The sequence below is a fragment of the Vicugna pacos genome, chromosome 1, assembly GCF_048564905.1.
Source record: "Vicugna pacos chromosome 1, VicPac4, whole genome shotgun sequence".
NCBI classification, from domain to species: Eukaryota; Metazoa; Chordata; class Mammalia; order Artiodactyla; family Camelidae; genus Vicugna; species Vicugna pacos.
Window position 1 is genome coordinate 16,304,128 of NC_132987.1, and position 23,650 is coordinate 16,327,777.

Sequence of the window (23,650 nt, forward strand, 5' to 3'; positions counted from 1 at the left end):
AAGTGTATAATGAACAAAGATGTGTAAAAATTGCAAAGGACGATAAAAGGTTTGGATAAAGCTCATTTCTTGAAACCAATGCAGTATTGTCAAGGAATGATAAGGAAAAAAACTTGGTAAAGCTCATATTCATCCAACCAAACCCTGTTTAGACTTCTGGAAGCCTTCTCTGGTTGCTCACTTAAGTCAGTCTCTCTATCTGTCGCTTGCTTTGTAATTTGTACATCTATCACTACAATAATCATGCTGAAGCTCTATGGTCCAGTGCAAAGAGCTCAGCTTTAAAGCTAGACAACTTAAAATCAGATGCCAGTTTTTGCTCCTTTAATAGTAGTGTGACCTTGGAAAGTTATTTAACCTCACTGAGCTTTAATTTCCTTATCTGTAAATATTTTTTCCTACCTCCCAGGGTTACTGTAATCAACAAAGTAATGTAAAAACCTTAGAACAGTATCTCAAATATAAATGGCATAACACATAGGCAGCTATTCATTATTAGCAAGTTACATTTTATTATGTTTACATGTCAGTTTCTCTGTTAATCTGTAACCTCCTTAGTGCAGAAATCATGCCTTAATTCTCTTGCTACTAACACAGTGCTCATCACATTGCAATTGTTCAGCAAAATATGATGAATGTTACCATGTCATAACTAGAATTGTTATTTCACTTATTATTGCCTAAACATAAATAAATATACAAGTGAATCAGTAACATACACAATATTCTGAACAGAAATAAAATACTGTTTCTGACATGAGAACAAGGTAAAAATACGTAAACTGAGAAGTATGCCTATTAGGCTATATCATAAAGATTTTTGAGCACTGGTTTTTTTGAGGTTCAGGAACAAAATGGAGCTCATGGAAAGGAACACAGTCAGGAAGGTGAGTACCTACCAAAAATCCTGTCATATGAAGAATGGTTTGAAACCCTTTGACATCTCCTTACTTCTCTCAGGAAAAAATTCCTAATTTCTCACATAGCACATAAGGTATAACCTGTCAGCTTCTTTAAATATTGTCTCTGACTCCATTCTCCTAAACAATCTACGTTCCTATACCAAATTACCTGCATTTCCCCTACAATTCCTATTCCTTTCTGTCTTCATATGTGAGGTTCAACCTGCCTACATATCCTCTCACTACTTCTTTGCTTGACTGACTAATTTATGTTTATTATCTCAGACTTAGTTCAGAAGTCACTTCTAAGCAGTTTTCATTAACCCTCATATTTCTTAAAAGTTGGGTATCTGATTTACATATTTTCAGGAATCCCTATAGATACCTCAATTACACTGCATAAATGCAATTATCTAATTATTTGACTATCTCCAGCTTTAGACCACTTTGAAGCAGGAAGTTAAAAATCTTTGTAACTTTAGTGCCTCGCAGGTGGCATGGTACACAGTAGGCATACTTATAAATCTATCTGAAGAGATGTCTTAGGGAAGATAGATTAGCTTTCTTCCATAAGAAGAGTCCATGGCCTCATGAAAGTAAAAAGGCATTCGTTCATATAAATATAAGGAACTCCTACCTTATGGAATTGATATAATGGTACAGAGTGATAAAAAGTTATATAAAATAAGAGAAATTTTAAATATATCAAAACATCAATAAATCACAGGTAAACGCTGCCAATTTTAGCTTACATCATCAGCCTTTCATTTTTAATTGAAAACTTATCTGCCACTTAGGTGGAAGAAGAAAAGTAAGAATATGAAACTATATTATCTTAATAGATAAATACCCTTACCCATAAAAAAGGAATATGAAACTATACCTTCATGTAGTGTTTAAAGATGTCTGCAGCTGCATGCATGTCAACAATATCATAAATGATAAGTTTGCTGAAGGCAGCAAGTAGATTCCTTCTCTTATGTAAGGCCTCAATTTTATTAGCTTCATCTTCTTCATCACCCTCTAACCACAGAAAACAAATTAGTTATGAACTATGGCCCTTTATCCAAATGATCTACGTAATAAAAACCCAACTTATAACTTTACAAATAGATACAATTCAATGTTAGAAGGGATAAAAACTCTGAGTTCTGCTGATTATTTTATGGTACTATATTTAGTCACGCATTTCTTAAACACTTAGTGGGCACTAAGGTTCCTATTTTCTAGGAGACTGTCGTAACTAAGACTGAGTAAGATAGGCAAACCATATACAGATTTTTTTCTGATACTTTGGTCATAATATTGTTGTCTGTTTACCTTAAAAATGCTGTCTTTTCGTTTTCAATATTCCTTACGTGCTAATATATTTCCACAGAAAAGAAATTTCTGGAAAATTTTAAGACATAGTAGGAAAGTTTTCTTTTAGATAAATATACAGGGAGTAGTGGAAACTACATGGAGAAGTTAGTTTTCAGTTCTTGTCCTAAACATGGTTACAACTGTAAGCTGAGAAATGAAGTATATTTTGTAAACCATGTTATGTACATATACATTTTTAAAAAACATTTTATCAAATACTTTCAAAACAAGTAGTGTTTATTCCTCATTTTAAAGATTCTCAGGCACTCTTGCTTTATTTGTTTCTAATCCTAAGAAGATTTTATCGTTTGAGGCCTTGTGGAGAAATTTAACACATTTGCTTCAGGCTCTGTATTGACCCTCTTATGTCTTGGCCCGCCTTTTATTAGGGACAGTGTTCTTTTCTTCCCTTCTTCATATGTGTATATATTCATTAAAAAATTATTCTTAACTTCTCTCTTCCTTTTCTACTAACTGGTCCTGCTATGAAGTATTAATTCTTTTTGAGAAGTTAGAAATCTATTTGCTTAAGACAAGTAGCAGGTAAATTTGATCTCCTGAGATTAATATGGACTCATAATAAAGACACTTTGTTTCACAGTCCGGTATCTTCTAAAATGTCCTGTAGAAGAACATTCTAATAGCACCAAATAGATCTGTAAATCTGATAGGCCACACATCTTATTTTACAGAGCTTCAATATTCTATTTCACAAATAACCTATTCTATATAATATTTTATCCAGTCTAATTTTGTTAAGCTTTCATTCTGCAGGCTCAGCACAATTTTGACTGATGAGTTTGAAAACATTCTTTTAGCACTTAATATCTTAGAATCATATTTTGTTAACTTCAGTAATGTATGATGGCCACTCACAAACAGAAAGGAACTCACTCTCTTCAGAAAAATTGTAAACCTGGACGCAGCTCAATTAGAAAAAACATCTATCCTACATACACATTTTACACATGTGGGAAATGACAAATGTGCACAATTATTCACTAGAGCATAGTTTTTAATGGCAGATTGGAAACTAGCCAAATGTCACTCAATATGAGATGAATAACATAAATTAAGCTGTATTTAAACAAAAAAATACTATGTGGCTGTTAGAATAAGGGAGTTCTGTATATAGTGATGTGGTAAGACCTCTAAGGTACTATGTTAAAGGAGAGATACTTCACTGTGTGTATTTTTATTCTTGTTGGTTTCTGAACTACATGAATGTATTATTAACTTATTTTTCACAAGAGAAATTTTAGTACATTTTAGGATTGAATTTGAATGTTTTTCTTTTATCTTTTGGAGTTGGTAAAACAAAATCAATATTGATAAGATGACAGCTTCAAATACCCATGCTCTGGTTCTCCTCATCTTGGTCAATGAAAACATGATCCATCACAAAACTGAGGAGTTCAGACTGAAGTCCTGTATCTGGATTAAACACCAAAGGCTGAAGGCCCTCCCTGCCACCTGTCATTAATTGGTGGCTAAAAATCATCAAAAGATCACAGAGTAACATGAAAGCCTGGAATGCAAAAGAAATTCATCAGTAAAACATTGTACAAATATAGCTATAACTACAAATAGATGCTAATGAAAATATATTAAATTACATATGGTTCATTAACAGTATCATAATAGAAATCCTGATAGAAATTGCAGCTACTTAATTTTCAAACATAATAAAATTATTTTTCTCATTGCACACTAGTCATATTTAAGACTCTCCACTCTCCTAAATAGAACCTATTTCTTTCACTTGGCTGTATTAAAACAGTTAAGAGATTCTGACTTAAACTTAGAAAAAATGAGTTAAACTCAACTCTGGAAACACAAAATTGAAATAATGATTAATCACAGGTTAGAAATCAATCATATACTGCTTAATCAAATAATAACCATAAATCTTAAGACAAACTGTCTAACTCAACAAATTACAATGTAGTACTTTAAATCTGTAAGGTACTATTTTGGATTCTTCTGAAAAAATCTAATGTAAAACAAAATTTGGAACAGTAGGTTAAAACTGAATTCAAGATCATTCACATTAAGAATCAGTAACTAAAAGCTTCCCAAGAAATGTTATTGCATATAGTAACTTTCAGTACATATCCCCATAGAGAAAAGTATGATTATGTTCTAAATTTATCCTATTAAATGGATGTTATAAAATAAACCTGTGCCATTTAGAATGACATGACACTTAGAATGTCATTCTAAGTGAAGTAAGCCAGAAAGAGAAAGAAAAATACCATATGATATCGCTCATACGTGGAATCTAAAAAACAAAAACAAAAACAAACAAGCAAACAAAAACAAAGCATAAATACAGGACAGAAAAAGACTCACAGACAGAGAATACAGACTTGTGGTTACCAGGAGGGTGGAGGGTGGGAAGGGATAGACTGGGATTTTAAAATTGTAGAATAGATAAACAAGATTACACTGTATAGCACAGGGAAATATATGCAAAATGTTATGATAACTCACAGAGAAAAAAATGTGACAATGAGTGTGTATATGTCCATGAATGACTGAAAAATTGTGCTGAACACTGGAATTTGATACAACATTGTAAAATGATTATAAATCAATAAAAAATGTTAAAAAAATAAAATAAACCTGTACCATCAATTTACTGAAATTGAAAGATTTTCTTATGGAATAAATGAGGGCTTTGATACCTCAAAACAATCCACTCATTTCCCTCTAAAAATTTATTCTATGGGAAAACACAATTTTGGTATGTATTTGAAGATGGTATGTAATATGTGGCTGTCCACCTTCAGCGAGAATCATGGCAGTTCATGCTCTAAGTACACAATCATGAATACATAAATTTAGAAAGAGTCACTTGAAAAGAGGAGAGCATAAAGGGATCCAGGGAAATATATTTTTTTAAACTGAGGCTGTACTTGGCGGATGTCACCAAACAGTGATGATGCAGAAACACAAGTTTTTGGTTTAAATGTGCTGAACTAGGTATTTTTAGACAGCACTGGTTGAGTTCAAAATGTTCAGAGAATAAGGTTTAAGAAAGACCATCTCTGCTCCCATTTTAAATTAGATGCTGAAAACTTAATAAAGAAAAGACCTGTGATAATCTATTTGTAAGAAGAGACCGCAAAGGGTAAGTGCTATTGTACTAACTAGATAGACTGTTTTTCTAGCCCAGCATCATAATAAAATATAGAACGGAAAGGGTAAATCTGTTTTATATAAAAGTACTTCCTAATAGAATAGTATATTTAAATTGTTTACAAAATTACGTCATGAAAATGATACCGCTTTGGGCTCCACTTTGACTCTCTTTGGACTATACCCCTCCCCAAGGAGTGAGGAAGCAGTCTGTTGGACCAATGGAATTTGCTCACCTGCATCCCTACTTCTACACCACTTTCCAGGCATAGGGATTCAGGAATTCCTTGCCTTAACAGACCTGATTCTGCTCTCAGAGGCTGCACAGGCCTCTCCCTTAGGCATTCTGCATCCCCCGTGTGTACTCCTAGGCCCCAGTGTAGTCAAGGAGTAGCTGTTTGAGGGAGTGATGCAGACAGAGTTTGGATAGGTGGGCTGAACTGTTCACATGTGACATGTGGGCAGTTCCTCCTGGTGTGGGAAAAGAGCTAAAGGTGAAATGAGAAGAAGGCAGGCCACATGACAGCTCCCCAACCCTCCAAATTCTGGCACAGAACTCTTAGAAATCAAGAATTCTATATCTGAACCTGGGCTTCCAGGCCATTATGACAGTATACTTGTCAAGGTACAAAGACTTATAACACGTTTGTTAGCTGCTTTATAACTTAAATATTTAGATATCTATACTCTTGTCCCAGGTCCCAAAAATGTTAGAAACAGACCTTCATGCTAAGAAGTGCTATAAAAAATTGAAGATCATCTTCTCTCTGTTCAATGCATTTTGAGTTATTTTTATTGAAAGCTCTTAACTGATAATTTCTTACCTGTTCCTTCACTGGAGTATTAACATTAGACAGGCACTGTTGGCAAACAGCCAAAAAGGATTTCACTGTTTTCCTCAAAACCAACAAATCGTCCTGTAAAACATTCAAATTTACAAGCATGAATTATAGTACCCCAGAAAACTGATCCAGAAGAAATAATAAATGGAAAATAGTCAAATTAGTTTCTCGTTAAGGAAATTCATAAAACCAAATTCATTGTTGCGAACCAAGTCATACAGTTATTTCCTAGTTCTCCTAATGGAAGGGTCAGTGAAACTAATAATCCCAAATAGTTCTATTTAGCTTTGGAATGCTCAGTATGATTTCCTCCAACATATTTTCCTTTATAAATATGGTTTACTTAGGCTGATACTAAAATTATTAGTCATTCCTATAACAAATACTAGCTGGTAGTAGAGTGAGGGAGCACACTGAAAAAATCAATTAAGCAACAAACGTGTACTGAATTTCTCTCATGTTCTCAGCACTCTGCAAAATGTCTATGGGAAAAAGAACTTTAAGATAGTGTCCATGTCCTCAAAGAGTTAACATCTTAGTAGAGAGTTAGACCAATTAGAGTAATTAAGTGTTCAATTATTCTGTATTAACTCTAACGGTAGCAGACAGAGCCGAGTTGGAGGGAGCTTCATAGGAAGATGGTTTTTCATGTAAGGTGAGTGAATAGGATTTAATTAGATGGCCATACAATATTTGATATGAAACATCTGAAAAGTATAAAAGGAAATTTAAATTTATTAAGCATCTATAATGTGCCAGGTACTGGTTTGAGGACTGTTATATTAAGTTATTATTTATATTGATTAGAAGTAGTTATTATTAGCAAGGGTTTGAAACCAGGACTGATTGATATCAGAGCTCTTATTCTTCTCATTGACTAATGAGCAAGATGCTGGCAGGTAATTCAGTATTATATTCATATTTAAAACAGTAATGAAGAGTAATTAAATGAGCATAGGTTGATATAGAAATCACTTGTAAAAAGTACTCTATGAAACTAAAATTCTTTAAGCTACTCTATTTTGTACAGATGACAGTACTTAATTCTTTTTGGGATCTTTACACCCCAAATAATGATACTTAAAAATTATAAATATATCCTCTAACTAAAATTAGTGCAGTATTCAGAAGAAGGAATAAGCTTATACTGTGCAGAGTAGTAAAAAGGACACTGCCTGCAGAACTTTTAATGTTCCTGAAGATGAACTTCCAATAACCAAGCCTCAGCACTCCCTGCCCTTCTTTAATTTCAAAGATTCACAATGCACTAGGGGAAGGAGACAAGAGAAGAGGCAGCTGCAATAGGATGTAAGGAGTGCTATGCTGGAAAGCCTAACCAAGAGTCAAAAGTAGTCACAGAAGGGTTCTCAAAGAGGACATGTAAGTGGAGTTCTAAACAACAACTAAAAATGACCTACCTGTAAGGAAAGGTGTTTCAGAGGGCACAGAATGTTCAAAAGCCTGGAGGTGCTTTTGAGAGACTGTTAGCTCACTGTAGCTGGGGTATAAATAGAGGGAAGAGTGGTGAGAGAAAGCGGAAGAGTAAAAGAGGATCCATTTCTACTTAAAGGGAAGACTTTAAAATGCCATGTTAAATCATCTGGCCATTATCCTGATGAAAATAAGGAACTACTGAATAAGGATTTTTATCAGGAAAATGCTCAAATTTAAAGAATCATATTCTAGGCAGAAGGGAGAATGATGTAGAATAAGGAGACTAGTTAATAGTAAATAAAACCTGCTGAGGGCTTATTATATAGCAAGTAGTATGTTCTAAAAGCCATAAATTTAAGTCTCACAATCATGCTATGAAGTAAGCGGTGATATGCCTATTTTACAGATGAGGAAACTGAAGTTCAGAGAACGTACAGATTCTAAGAGACAGGGTAAGGATCCAAAACTAGGGTTATTTGACTCTGAAGCCCATACTCCTAATCATTATACTTCTGCACATATGAACAAAAGCCAAAGACATAATCTAAGATGAGGGCCTGAAAATAAAATACTGGCAGTAAAGATATAAACAGAGTGAAAAGAAATTAAAGCAGCAGAATGGACAGAATTCAGGAACTAATCAGAACAGGGGATGCTGATGTTAATCCTAAATTTCCAGGTAGTTGCCAACTAGATGGATTATAGTATAAGTCATGGAAACAGTTAACATAGAAACAAATGCTAAGGTGACACCTTTAGAGATGATGATCTGAGAACCCTGAAAGATATCCAATTGGAGATGTCTAGTAGGCAGCTGGATGAGTTCAAAGTCCATGGAAAAGAATTTGAGCAAGAATAGAGATTTGGGAGTCCGAGGCATTTAGATGGCAACAGAAGCAATGGAAGTAGATGAGATTATTCAAGAAGAACATGTAAAGAAGGCTGACACAAGTATCCTGGGGAACACCAATATTTAACAGATGGATGAGAAAGAAAATCATATGAGGAAATAGAAATGGTCTGAAAAGTAGAAACAAAACCAGAATATGGCATCCCACAGGTAATGAAACAAAGTATTTTAAAATGAAGGGAATAGTTTAACAATGACAAATGCCACTAAGACAAAAGACAAGATAAGGATTAGAAAGTATCCCAAGGATAAAGCAACCGAGGTTGAGCGAAATCTTGGGGAGAACACTTTCAACAGAATTAAAGGGTCTAAAGTCAAACTGCAATGGGTTGAAAGGAAGATAAGGAAGACGGCAACTCTTTCAAAAAAGTTTGTAAAGAGTCAGAGAAAAATAGGATGGCTGCTAGAGAGGTCTTCTGGGGTGTTTGTTGATCTTTTTAATAGAAAATATTGGAGAATGCTGAATAAAAAACTGAAAGAAAAACAAAATGCAGGGCATACTACTAACTAGCTATGTGATCTTAGAGAAATTATTTTATATCTCAGGATTGCAGATTTTAAAAATCTATAGACAAGAGGGTTGAACTATGTGTTCTCTGAGATTCTATGGCATTCTATGATTCTGTTGAATTAATCCTAGGCACTCAAATGAGAACACAGAGGTGCTACCTGGTAAACCTCATATTCAAAGGATGAATGTTCACTGTTCCACTGTCAGTACCTAGAACAGTGCTTGGCACAGAGTAGATTTTCAGCAAATATTTGTTGAATGAAATCTAAGTATAACATAATACAGATGACACCACAATCCTAGGGACAAATATGTAATGTGTTCATTTTATCAAACAATAAATAGAGTCAAAAAGTGATACTAGGCGTTTATTAATGCTCCTTTATTACCTTAAACTTCAGGTTTGTGTGCAATAAGAAGCAGTCAAGGGAATCAGCTATCTCTGGAATTGGAGGCAAGATTCCTTTAAAGGTCAATCATAAATGCGTCTCATGTAAAATGATTACTTGCTAACTCATCTGAAGAGCTGCAAATTTAACATCACAACTAAGTAAGGAACCTACTGATGAGCAATCAGCAGTAGCATTTTAAGAAGGAAGTGGAAATGGGAAGCAAACAAGGAAATAGAAGCTAAAGGCCTTCTTTAGCACTAGTTTAACCTAGATTTGGATGCAACTTAAATACTGAGTGCTCAAGAAAGTTAATTTAATTGGAATTAGTTAGATTTCACTGAGAAAAATATAAATACCAATAGGTTTAGGTAAACAGGCACAGATACTATATATTTAACAGCATTAGCTAATCTCATCTGGTAAATCCCTTTGAACAGCTGGGAATAGAATTTAGGTTCTTTTGGCTTTCAGAATGTAGTACTTTATTCATCCTACAAACTTCATTCTGCTGGCATCTTCTGCTACATAAAGTTACTATGGCACTTACTGTGTACCAGGAACTAATCTAAGCTTTTCATATATTAACTCAACTAATCCTCTCAACTGTGATGGGTAATGATATTATCACTCCCATTTTATACATGAAGAAACAGGCACAGAAGTGTTAAATGCAGGCAAAGACACAGCTAGCAAGTGAAGGAGTAAATTAACCAGAGCAGTTTGCCTAGAATCTGTGCTCCTAATCATTTTGCTAGAATGACTCTATAACGCAAAAAAATTAACATATTGAAGAAATTGGCAGCATTATGGAGGTAAGAAATTTGAAACTGAAATTACCCAAATATATTTATATATAAACAAAAATGCCAGTCAACTCAAAACACTGAAAAAGTAAAACCAAAGAACAAGGTATGCTAATTATTCTAAACTGCAATTTTAAGAAATTAGAATGTATAGACAGTGTCTCTAACACTTTGAACTCAATGAAATTCTACTTAAATAGATTCTTGCTAGCTAGAGTACCTGAATTGCAGGGATGCAAACTGAAGGCAAAGAGTAAAGAGTAATCTCCTCTCTCAGTCATATAAGGTATATAAAGACTAAGTATATGATGCTTCATTTCAAATGTTTTTTCCTAAATGAAACTAGTATTTCCTCTTATTTTCAGAAAGCAGCTTGGCATAAAGAGCACTTTTTCCTAAAGTAGCTGTGGAAAGGAACTCGAATGGGTAGGTGGTAAGATTACACGAAGATTTAAATTATACTGTCTTGGTTATATTCTTTTGTATCCATTTTGCAAGCTGTTTCACTAGCTCAACTTTATTTTTTGCTTCCCTGTAGACCTAGCAAAATCAAGAATTAGAAGAATGAAAATCGATATGCTCAAATGTGAAAGATCTAACATAGTTTTAGTTTTTCAGTGATCTATTGACCAAAAAAAAAAAAAAAAGAGAGAGAGAGAGAAATTTCTCTTAATGAGTTATAAGACGATATTTTAAAAATATATCCTGGTCAGCAAAATCTCAACAATGAAGACCCCAAATAAGGCTGCCACAATTAAGATGGTGAATTTATCATGTAAGCTATATTAGTTTTCTTGAAGGTACAAAGGCTCAGACTTGACCTACCCTAACATCTTGGGAAGAAAAACAGATCCTAAATGTAGATTGCTACAATTATAGTCAGTGAGGAAAGATAAGACTTTAACCCCTTAACATACAAAACATGTGCAGATTTTAAATGGGTGATTCCTTTTCATTTTTATGCGTCTAGAGGAAGACTAAATTTAACCGTCCTTTTATCCACAACTATGAAATTAAGATAAGAATTAGACAGTAATTAAGATAACATCCAGAAACTGCACCCATGAGAAAACTACTAGTAAATACATAAGACTAGTTCAACATTATTTGACAAATATGTATTTTCAGAATAGGCAGAAATAAAACAGAATAAAGTTGTAAGATAAGGCCCTATATCAGGTCAAACATCTTAGAAAACAAAAATAAAGCCTGTTAAGAATTTATCAATTTTTATGACAAAAAAGGGGCACAAAACTAAACTAGTTACCAGAATGGGCAAATAGGGTTACTGACAAACAAGACCAAGGGGTTATCTTATTAGGTCAGGGGCTGGCAAACTTTTTGTGTAAAGGGTTGGATAGTAAATATTTTAGGCTTTGTGGGTCATAATGTCTCTGTTCCAACTACTTAACTTTGCCACTGGAGCAAGAAAGCAGCCATAGTCAGTACATAAATGAATGAGTATTGCTGTGTTCCATTAAAACTTTATTTACAAAAACAGATGTCAGGCCAGATTTGGCCCATGTGCTGTAGTTTGTCCAGTCTGTATTGGACTATAAAGCTCTTTGGAGGTATAAACTGTATTATGCTTATCTGTACTTAGCATAATCACTGATACATAATATGGCTCATAAAGTTAGTTTTCAGCCCAAATAAGTCATTATCCATATTAAATATGATAGAAACAGATGTAACTAAACTCATTGACTTGGGACACATCAGTGAGCCAGAGAAAAAGCCTCACTCTACATAAACCTTATACCTTTGAAATTGCTTTCTTGTATGAATAACTGCTATTAGGTTCTCTTCTGAGGGTAAGGAGAGAGTGTGCCACTTTTGTAAATACACAACAAAATAACTATTGGATATTTAAACCCCAAATGTAATACTTAGTTTTCAGTGTTGTTGCCGTTCCTGGAGATCTGAATCCCCACCTGCTGACTCCTGCCACTGTCTCAAAGGCTAATCCACTTACGATCCACGAACTCTTATGCTGCCTACTGTAGTTCCAAAATTATCTTCTAATTTTTCTTTCCTGTGATGTATAAAGATGAAAGAAGCTAAAGGAGGAGTCGGAGGAACAGGGGAAAAGTAGTGACTGTTAGGACCAAAGTGAGAAACCTGAATTTCCAAATTTTCCAAAACACAGATGGAGGACAAAATCTACCCTGCTGTATTTGAAACCTACACTAGATATTGAGCATGTTTACATACTCCCATAGGCTTATATAATAATTCATTTAGTATCAATTCTTGGTTTTGGCAGGGGAGAAGTTAAGAAAGCACAGACTAGGACTGCAATTTAATGTTATCAAAGCAGTTATTGTTTACTGAAACATTTCTTTCTATTTAATCTTCCCAAAAACCTTAGCCAGCAGTGAATACCACATATTCAAAAACTAAAGTTCAAATGTGAAGTAACTTGCATACCTTTGTCACAGGGGTCAGGAATGGAGCCAAAATTCAAACTTGGAATTAATTCCAAAGACCATGCTCCAGCACAAAAAATGCTGGAAATGTGTCCTATTTATAAACCGGGAGTTTCTTTTATATATAAAGCTTGGGTCAACAACAAGAAGTCATTTAAATATCTAGTAATTATAGAATGGCCACTGAAAAAAATTTTTCAAAATAAAAAACCTATTGTGGAAAGGAAAAGGCATTACTTTGTCACTCAGGAGATATTAAATAGAATATCACTTCTTTTCTATTCAAATAAATGGCCTGAAAGGAAAGTAAACTTTTTTTATCATTAATTAAAAAAACCCCTCCAATCTTTGTACTAAAAAGTGGGGAGTGTTGTGTTTTGTTTAAGTATTCTTAATGTTGCTTTAGGTCTCTAATAAATTCAGTTAAAACACAATTTTACATTATAATAATTGTTATTTAGATCTTCTTAGTCCTGGCCCATTACTTAGATCATGAGGTAATTTAAGGAGTTAAGAGTATTTATAAATCAGGTACTTTAAAGACCAATGTCCCTACGTAAGTAAAAACAGCATCCAACTGGACAGGCTAGCGAAACTGAGAAAGCCTGCTGCTGTCCTACAAGGGGTGGGAAGGTATTCCTTATCAGAAAGCAAGCTCCAAAAGTAGAAGCCCAGGAATAGGGCTGCAAAAACAGCATGGAATTCTTAATGGGATGCTGGAATCATGACTTGAAAGTCCTCGTCTAAGTTGAACATACTTTCTTCTGATTTCCAGACATTTTTAGAATGTTAGACTTGGATAAAATTTTGGACAAGTTCAGAATTCAGTATAAACAGCCATCTACTTAAGTATTCTAGATTTTTTAAAAAAGAGAACATTCTGAGAGCTGAACAAGAAATGGATATAAAAACAAGACCTGGATCATTCTCTCTTAACTTTCCTAGACCAGCCAGTCAATCATGCACTTGAGACAGGACATAGTACTAATAGGAACAAAGCTACCAAAGAATGACTCTGAAAGCATGGACCAATCAAAAGGAAAGGCTTAAAACTAACTAGACAGTTATTAAGGATAGAATTATCAAGAAATAAAAGGTAGGGGAAAAGATCTGGAAAAGAATGAAGCAAAATGGTTATGCACAACTAAAATTTTATTCCTACAGGGATAGATATTATTTCCCACTTCTGGCCCCATTCCCTCCCACCTCAAAGCAGTTAATTATGCAGATGGTTATAGATGTAGGTACTATCTATATTTCATTATTATAGGAATTTGGGCCAAGGACTTGAGTGAGCTATCTCTTTCTTATTCATTGCTATTCTAAAGGGCTGGGAAGGGAAGAGGAAGGGAAGAGGTCTAGAAAGCAGCTTGTAGATTTTTATACATTTAAGCCTATTTCTAGTACACTTCTAGGAATATATGTTTGTATGAAGAACAGCAAGGTTAAACATGTCTCCTCATGGGGCCTGGCCACCATCAGCCCCATCTTCACCCTAACTTCTCCGTCCCCGTTTGCCTGGAGGTAAACAAGTTGGAATTTGCAGAGGAGAATCTTCAGTCAAGAGGATAATGAAGGAACAAATTTTGCAGTAAATATGTTATACACCTCAATAATAATTTGACTCGTAGTTGTCTGAGGGATGTTGACTTTCTTTAATTTAAAGACTTAGGAATAGGGCCTGGGTCCAGAATGCAGGGATGTTTACCCCAGGCTATTCCTACTGCTGTCTAGAATAGAAACGTGCAGTGGAAGGCAGAGAGCACTACAAACATAAGACTGCAGAGAGTAGGACAGCTCCTCCCAGGAGAAAAAAAAATTTAGGATAAATTCTAGATCCCCATGCCAAAAAAGGCAACAGGGGCATTATCTTAGCCCTAACTCTTATTTACCTGGCTCTTTAAAAGTCTTTGTATATGTCCAGAAGGAGCTGAAGGAAGAAGGATGTTTTCTGCTACAGAGAAGAGAAACTGAAGCCAGCTTCTACAGGACCAGCACTAGGGGGCACCGGAGCAAAGTATACTGAGCATGACCTGTGAGACTGCCAAAGAGCTTCAACTCTGGAAATTAGGGGAACAGAGGAAATACCCATTGGTGAAACCCAGTACACTTCCATTTTAAATAAAGATCTAATCCTATTCTTGATACAGTCTTCTCATTTACTTCATTTTACAAAATAGTGTTCACTGTTGAGTTAAATTATAACTTGAATTTAAACTTTAAATATAACTACCATTCATATTTCCCTGAAAGAGAGAGTTCATGATAATAGAGAAGAAAAATAAATAAACTTTAGAAAGTACTCTTGGAAGAGCAACTGTGTAAGTATTAAGTCTTAAAAGCCTTTGACCCAGCAATTCCATTTCTAAGATGAAACAATGTAAAACACAAATAAGCTTTTGCACCAGAGTGTCTATCACAGCATTAATTTTATTAGTTAAAATGTTTAAACCACTTAAATATCCAACAGAGGAGTGAGGTAACATAAATTATGGTATAGCTACACTATGGACTACCATGCACACATTAAAAATACTATTTATAAACATTTAATAAATGAAAAGTTATTAATTGATGAGGGGATACAAAATTGTAAATACATCATGATCTCAGTAAGACTCAAAAATACCTAAGAAAAAGTACTAAAAGAAAATACATCAAAATATTAACAGTGGATATCCACAGATGGGAGGATTTGTAAATTTTACTTTACTTATATAGTTTTTCAAATGAAAATGTACTCAAGAGAGCTCAAATTTATGAAAACCATTCTACCTTATATTTTATACCAAAAACTAATAAGCATAATTTATTCATCAAAAATGTAAGTGACCTCTTCAGAGATTTAAATGAGTTTCTATAAATGTAACAATGAGTAGAGAAAAACAGATAGTAGTCAGCTGGCCAGCTTCCTCGCTAGATAAATAGTTCATTCCATATTAATATAATTATTTAACAAAAAAATTAATTCATGTAAGAAGACTTTGAAATTGTCTCTATGTAATCAATACTACAAGTGTTAAATATATACACCCCAAGGGTCTGTTGTATTACATTTAAATTAAAAGGAAACAAATTAAAGGGAAAAAAAAAAAAGGATAGAGAATTTTAGGTGCACCATTACCAAAGTCCTCCAGATACTTTGTGTAACCCACTGGCATTACAAACTGAGCCATTTAAAATCACAGTAACTTTCCATTTAGATACCTCTAGGGATGAAAGAAAACTGCCATGTGACATAACTTTTGCATACACAAGTAACTGATAACAGATATTGCTAGTTTGTGTTCAATAAGGAGTCAACCAATATGTTTTCAGAAAATTTGTTAAAAAAAACTACAATAGAACTGTCTAAAAGTAGTTGTATTAAAAGCTAAATAAGATTTTAAAGAGTGATAACAAAAAGACTATTAGACTGAGATTCAAAAGACCTGTGCTGTAAGTCTGTGACTTTAGGCAAGTCCAATTTTTTAAAGTATTAGGTCTCTTATCTGTAAAATGGGAATAACAACATCTACCTTACAGGATTATTAAGAAGATTAAATTAGAACATTTATATTCAAGTGATTAACAAAATGTAAAACGTCAACAAGGCAAAAACAGCAATGTTCCCATCTAGGCCTTATCTTAAACAAACAGGTTTCATCAAATTATTTCCAAATTCTCTTATAGCTCTAATACTGCATTTATAAACAACAGAATAATATTGCTACAGCAAATAAGATACAGAACACACTAAGCATCTTTCTAGTATTCACCCAAGTCCAACAACTTCGTGAGTTATATGTGATAAACCAAAACCTAAGATTAGGGTGGAGAATCAAACTATTTTTGTACCAGTAGTTTTTAAATATTAATTTTTGTGATAGTAGTATCACTGTTAAGTATCAACAAGAAAAACAAAGCCTCAAATAGTAACAAAAGGTACAGAGCAAAAAGTAAATTTCTCTCCTTCTTACACCTGCCCCAAAAGAATTTCTATTTCCCAGAGATAACCACTATTAAGATTCTTGTGTATCTGTCCAAACATTTTCAGTATAGCAGTTATTAGCCCTAGCATAGTTTGCAGAATTCTAGAGAGCTAGACAAAAATGGCCCAAGATAACTTTTAATTTCATAAAAAGTAATCTGAGACATAGACAAGTGATTTTTCACTTGTTATTACTATCTGGAAATCACTTTACAATTGACAAAATGCTTTGATATAAATTTATCTGTTTTAAAATTACATAAGTGACTTGCCTCAAGATTAGTTACACAACAAGTTAATGATGTGGCTGAGAGTATAGTTATAGGAAGTTGATACCGTATATGAAATGCAAAAATGATAATGTGATCTATATACATGTACAAAGCTTATGTACGTGGCTCTTAAATTTTCAGAGATATCTTACACTGTATAGGGAGGATTAGAAAATGTGGCAAATCCCAATCTTGTAATTATTATAAATGAGAGTCATTAAAATAATTGTTTTAAAAGGAGGAATATTAGCAACCAAAGATTAGTTTTTAAAGTTTTTATATCTGTTATGAAGATTCATGTTTTTCATCACTTTGAGAGAAACATTTTTAAACTCTAGACACAACTGATACATGATTACTGAATATACTTTGGATTAAAAAAATTACCAAAATTACTAAGTGAGAAGAAATAACTTGAGAGACACTTAAATAAGGGGAATTTCACATGTGATATAAATGCACACAAAACTATAAATAGAAATCAACTGAACAATAAATAATAAATCATCTAAAACATACTGTGGTATTCTTTCTGGCATAAAGAAAATCAGTGCTGGCCACAAAATCTGCATTGCCACTGTGGTAATGACAACTACAAAATCTGTAGTATGATTAATGACAAAAATGAAGTTATCTTTTATTAGGAGAATGTGTCAGATAAAAAACCGAAAGGCAAGGAATCTCAAAATAATTGTTGTAACAGGATTAAAAAATAGAAAGTATCTAAAGAAGTAGGTCCAAGAATAGAGATTCTCACTCTAACCATGGAATATGATTGTAAAAGGACAAAATTTAAATTAAATTTAATGGAGTAATTAACCATTAATCATGCTAAAGTTTTAAGCCAGTAGATATCCCAAATTTACTAAAATCCAAGGATCAACATTCAGCTAAAATACAAATAACTCAGATAACCAAAATGATCTCAGTGGGAAAAAACAATATAAAAATCAACCAGGTGAAAAAAATCAGAATAAAAGTAATTGTGTACAATACATAAACTCTTGCTCTCAAATTTTAACTGACATATTCAATCTCATTTAATCTTACTATATCAAAGAACATTTCAAAAAATGTGAAAATGTAATATAGTTTTAAAGTGGGTTTTGTTACCAATGAAAAGTTAACTTCGATTTTTGCTTTTCAAGATGAAACTGTCAATAAAACAGAAAAAACCAGGAAGTTAACTAATCAATAATATTACCTTCCTTCTAACTGAAGATGAACAAAACCGCCAATTATTTCCAAAAGCAGAGAAATCCTCAAACTACTTCTCAGCAGGAACAAGAAGAAAAAAAGTCTTTCTCTGAAAAAGACTGCTCCATATCAAGTAGTTGGTTCTATATGGAAATGTATTATTAACTTCCTTTACTGGTTAAGTAGCTGCTGTTTTATTTAGATGAGGAAATTTAAATATCATAGTATTTTTATTTGGTTCTTTATCAAGTGTTTGCTTTTTACTCATATGTTCAAGCCTCTTTGAATTCATAAAACAATTGAAACACATTTTATATTTCTCAGATAATTCCAATCATAAAATATTTTTAAAAAATCTGATTCTCTTCATGGTTTTATTCATTGTTTCTAGTTTTCTTTTTGGTTTTTCACCATCAGCTCATTCTTCTTAAAACTTTGTGGAAATTCTTTGAGGCAAGTCCCTTCAGAAAGGATTTTATATTTGATTATGTTAGGGGCTTAAGGATATCACCAATCAAAATCTTATTCTGTTTTCCTGTGGTTTTTTTTTTTCCAATGGACCACAGAAATAGTATGAATTTAGGATGGAAACCTAAATGAAAGTTAGCTCATGGTTATAAACTTTCATTTCGTTTCTTCTCTCCTTTAATTAATGGCAAGTTTTAAGATATATTGTTTTGATAGATTGTTTTGCTTATATTCCCCGATGAATGGAACTGGTATAGGTTTATTACTAATTTACCCTTATGCTGAAGGTAGCTCTTTAGGATCCCAACTTTATCAGGGAGATGTGCTACTTATTAGACATTCCACCTTGGAAGGGCCTTGGGGTTTGTCTAGATTAGAAAATATCCTCAAGGTTAAGTGGGCTTCCGTACTCTGCTTAACTCTCTTGGATCCTTGTTTCACTTAACCTCTAGTTTGTATTCTCCTTTTTGTTTAGCAGGGTAATTAAAATTTTTTAAAAAAAATTTTATCTAACAATGTAAGTTGTTTTTAAAAAGAGTATTGTTTAGTTTGGGCCCCAAGGTACCGTAATGCCAGAACTGAAAGCTACATACTGTTGTTTTTCAATATTACTCTCCTTTTTATACGGTATCACCTATCAGAGCTGTTTCAACTAGTTATTTCTTATAAGAATTTAAACTCTGTGTATACATACAACTCTGTGTCTATTGCCTGAAAAACTGTTTATCTTCCAAAGAAGTAAAAAATACTTACTCATAGGATAAAGCAAGAATTGAGAACAATTATTATATATTTTATTAAAAATTATAGTTTATTATAATAACTGATAAAATGTTATTAAATAATGAATTAAACAAGATTATTTTATTTTAGTAATAACCCTTCTGCCTACAGAAACTCTTACTTACTTTGGAAGGAGAACCATCAGTAATTTTCACCAACTGCCAAAGAATCGAGTAATGGGAACACTGCAGTGCCTGTACGACTATCTGTATCAAATAAAAAATTCAAACAAATGAGACATAATTTACGTTTGCATTATGTTAAGAGAACAATATTTATCATAGCTTTTATCTTACAATCAGGTTTCAAGTCCAAATTTTTGCAGAATTAATGAAAACATAAAATATTTAGTTAAAAAAAGATAAATCAACATATCAATCTAGAGAATAAAGATATAATGTATCTTGATAAATATATACCCAAGTGATACTATCCTTTAAAGAAAAATGTACTGTAACAAGAATACTTTGCTTAGTCAGATTTTTAAAGGGAGACTGAAGAAATTGTTTTCATCTAAATTTTATAATAATTGCTTATTTTGTTTTAAAGAATTTTTAATGTGAAATATAACGTGTACAGAGACGCTCACAGAATGTATACAAAATATAATGACTGAAGTACATAAAGATAATCCAGTGTCACAGATTAGTCTTTGTAGATAAATGTAGATATTCTTTGATATGACAATCAATATTTCAACTTATATTTATAAGACAATAAAAAAAAGCAAATTCCATCTTCCTCTTCCTTATTAAAGCAGTTTAACCTTATGAACCTGTCCTGGAAACTCCACGGGGTCCCCAGAACACATTTTGAGAATCACTGCTCTAGGAACAGGACACCTGGGTCATAGAGTATGTGTCTGTTTAACTGTGTAGTAGACAGTACCAAAATTGTCAAAAGTGGCTATATCTTGACAGTTCCTGTAATGGCTCCATGTTTTCACCAACAATTGATCTTATCAGATGTTTTAAAAATCTGGTGATTTTATGATGTATAAGCAGTTTCTTACTGTGGTATTAAGTTACATTTCTCTAATTACCAATGGAAATGAGTTATTACCAATTTTCATTTTTTATTGGCACTGAATTCCTATTTTATGAAATGTTTATCCCTATTTTTCAGAAAGACAAATAGCAGAATTTAGGCAACTAAAGTTGATTAAGAATCATAATATAAAAGAAAATTTCATTTTGGATAAGTCTTTTACCATATTTTTGTTTAAATACATGGTACACTTTTATTGCAATAAAGCATATCTGATAATATGATATTCCCTTATTACAGTGTCTATCATTTTCCCCACTTGATAAACTAAAAACCATTAAGAATGAATATATGTAGAGAATGAATCAAAAGAGAAATCAGTAAGTGAAATAGTACAGGAAGTAGAATTTTAGCTGGTTTTACTTTAAAAGTTTCAGGTTTCAGATCAGGTAAGTAAAAGATACTGCCAATGCGCCTACTCAGCATTAAAAATAACTCATTAGAATTAGAAGGATGAGTGGTGCTGCTTTTCATGCAACACTAATGAGATGATGTCAGAGTTTTATTAAACATAATAATTAAATGATTGATTCATGTCAGAATGCAAGAAACAAGACTACTGAAACACCATCAAGTTATGAATATTAATACTAAAGAAACTGTCTTACTATACTTAGAAAATGCTCAATATGGTACACCTCTGGTCCTGAACACCTTTTGATAACCTTTAATTTATAACAGGATATACACTGGTAAAGTGGTTTGTGTGGAAGAAAAATATTTAAAAATTTTTTATTGAATTTGATACAACTTGCATTATTTAATCACTAAAAAAGTACCATGCAAATTAACATTAATTGATGGGAAATTAATATTAAAAAAAGTAATATTGAATATTTGCTTGGTTTTGGTTATATCAACCTGAATCATCACAAATATCATTTCCTTTCCTTCTACATTTTTTTTTGACCTATATGCTAGGAATTATTTAAAGGGTGTTCCAAATTTTTGCACAAGTTTCCTAAGAAGTGGTTATGAGAGAAGAGAGATATTTGGTCACTTCAATACCTACTTCTAATAGAATATCCCCATTTTAATTTTCAATATATTGGTATTCATCGTAAGTTTACTCTAACTGGGCTCCACTGCTTTATTTTAAAATAAAAAGCTCACTCTCAATGACTGGGAAGCACTTTGCTTCCACACAGGTATAATTATTTAACAATACAGCTGATGACACTTCAAAAAAAAATTCAGAAGCCTTCCTTCCAGGCTTTACATCAGTCATATTGATTTTATCCTCCATGCTAGTGATGTTATCCTCATTTGTCCAAAAGTCATTAATTTAGCAACTTCATCTTTCTGTAGTACTGACAAAACAAGCACAAGCAATAAAAACTGAAAAAGCCAAAAGAGATTATTCTAACCTATGAGTACCATAGTCCTTCTGCCTTTTCTTGATTAACAATGCTTTGACCCTGGAGAGGATCTTCAAATAATACTAAGTATTGGTCTGATGACTAAGAATTTCTTCCAACCTTATTCCTCTGACCTTGTGTTTCTATAAGGTAATGATGTTCCTGGAAGGACACAGTAATGTGGAATAAAAAGTAGTTAAGAAGCAGGACTGCCTTCTCCATCTTCTCCTCCCCTATCTGCCAAAAATGGGTCCCTGACTGACTTGGTAGTACAATGACACCCCACTTCCTTTAACTGTACTTTATGGTTACGGAAGTGAGAAATAAATTTCTATTGTATTAAGCCATTGAGCTATTGAGATTAATCTACTATAGCAGTTAGCACTACCTTAACCAGCATGAAAGTTCTTTATTAGCCCTTTTTCTTAATAATTACTTTATTCTTATATTTATTTTATTATTATTGTTTCAAATTGAACTATAGTTGACTTACAATGTGTTAGTTTCTGGTGTATAGTACAGTGATTCAGTTATATATATATTCTTTTTCATATTCTTTTTCACTATAGGTTATTACAAGATATTGAATGTTGTGCTACACAGTAGGACCTTGCTTATCTATTTTATATATAGTATTTTGTAACTTCTTTATAATTGCTTTTATCTATTTAAAGGATCTAGATCTTTATCTCTGATTAGGAGATTGAATCAATGAGAATCATTCAACCTGCAGCTAATGATATATCTTGAAGATGAAGATGAACTATTGTTATAACCATAATACAACACGTAAGTTAAAGCAGAGATAATCTCTTAGAATATTAAATTTAGAAAAACTGAATTTGCCTGGAAAATAAAATCTGACTAGAGACCAATAACAGGAAAATGATTATGTACACATAATATATATGCATACATTATCTACACATATAGGACATGTTTAAAATTCTGAAAATCCTGTGGGATTTTAATGACTGTTGGACAAATTTTGGCTCTTTGACTTTTCTGTTTGCTAGAGACTTTAAGGTGAAGGAGGATCAAATTTTTCAGCGGACATACATGACAAAAGAGTGAACTGAACTTAATACTAGTCTGCTTCCCAAATCCAAAACTGCTCTATCATATTTAGACTAGGTAAATACAACTATAATTAATATCACCTTTTAAACAGAAACTTTAGGTACAAAATAATCAACATGGTTTCACTCAAAAGGATATAAAGCTGGCAAATAAGTACATGAAAAGATGTTCAATATCATTAGCATTAAGGAAATACACATTAAAAGTTCAGTGAAACACCACTACGTATCTACTAGGATGGCCAAAGTAAAAACTACTGACAATATCAAGTGCTGGTGAGAATGCAGAACAACTAGAACTCTCATACACTGCTGGCAGAAATGCAGAATGGTACAGCCACTCTGGAAAATGGTCTGGCAGTTTCTAATAAAGTTAAACATACACTTACCATAAGACCCAGCAATTGTACTTCTAGGCATTTACTTTAGAAAAATGAAAATTTATGTCAAAACAAAAGACTATATACAAATATTCATAGCACCTTTCATTGTGATAGCCAGAAGCTGGAAACAACCCAAATGTCTTTTGACAGGTGAATGGATAAAATAAACTGTGGTGTGTCTACACAATGGAATACAACTTGAGTGGTAAAATGGCAAACCAACTATTGACTCACACAACAACTTGGATTAATCTCTAAGGCACTATGGTCAAAATTTACATCCTGTGTAATTCCATTTATTTGGAAATCTCAGAAAGACATAACTACAGTGATGGAAAACAAATGAGTGGTTTCCAGGAGTTGTAGG

The 23,650-nt window shown here is 32.9% G+C and overlaps 1 protein-coding gene and 1 long non-coding RNA gene across 3 annotated transcripts in view; one reads left to right on the plus strand and one right to left on the minus strand.

The window, feature by feature from the left end:
* STAG1 (STAG1 cohesin complex component) overlaps positions 1-23,650 on the minus strand; it is a 335,040-nt gene that overhangs the window by 24,033 nt on the left and 287,357 nt on the right. The window contains exons 22-25 of the mRNA XM_031678031.2: positions 19,542-19,622; positions 6,230-6,322; positions 3,618-3,792; positions 1,786-1,925 (exon numbers count right to left, since the gene is read on the minus strand). Coding sequence (XP_031533891.1) covers positions 1,786-1,925; positions 3,618-3,792; positions 6,230-6,322; positions 19,542-19,622 — 489 coding nt within the window. The remainder of the gene's footprint in view (positions 1-1,785; positions 1,926-3,617; positions 3,793-6,229; positions 6,323-19,541; positions 19,623-23,650) is intronic.
* On the plus strand, positions 726-14,871 carry LOC140691941 (uncharacterized). Of its 2 annotated transcripts, XR_012067564.1 has the most exons (6): positions 726-887; positions 5,335-5,397; positions 6,850-6,902; positions 9,504-9,652; positions 10,663-10,723; positions 14,651-14,871. It is a non-coding gene; the product is annotated as an uncharacterized lncRNA (long non-coding RNA). The 2 variants fall into 2 exon arrangements; XR_012067560.1 differs by lacking the exon at positions 6,850-6,902.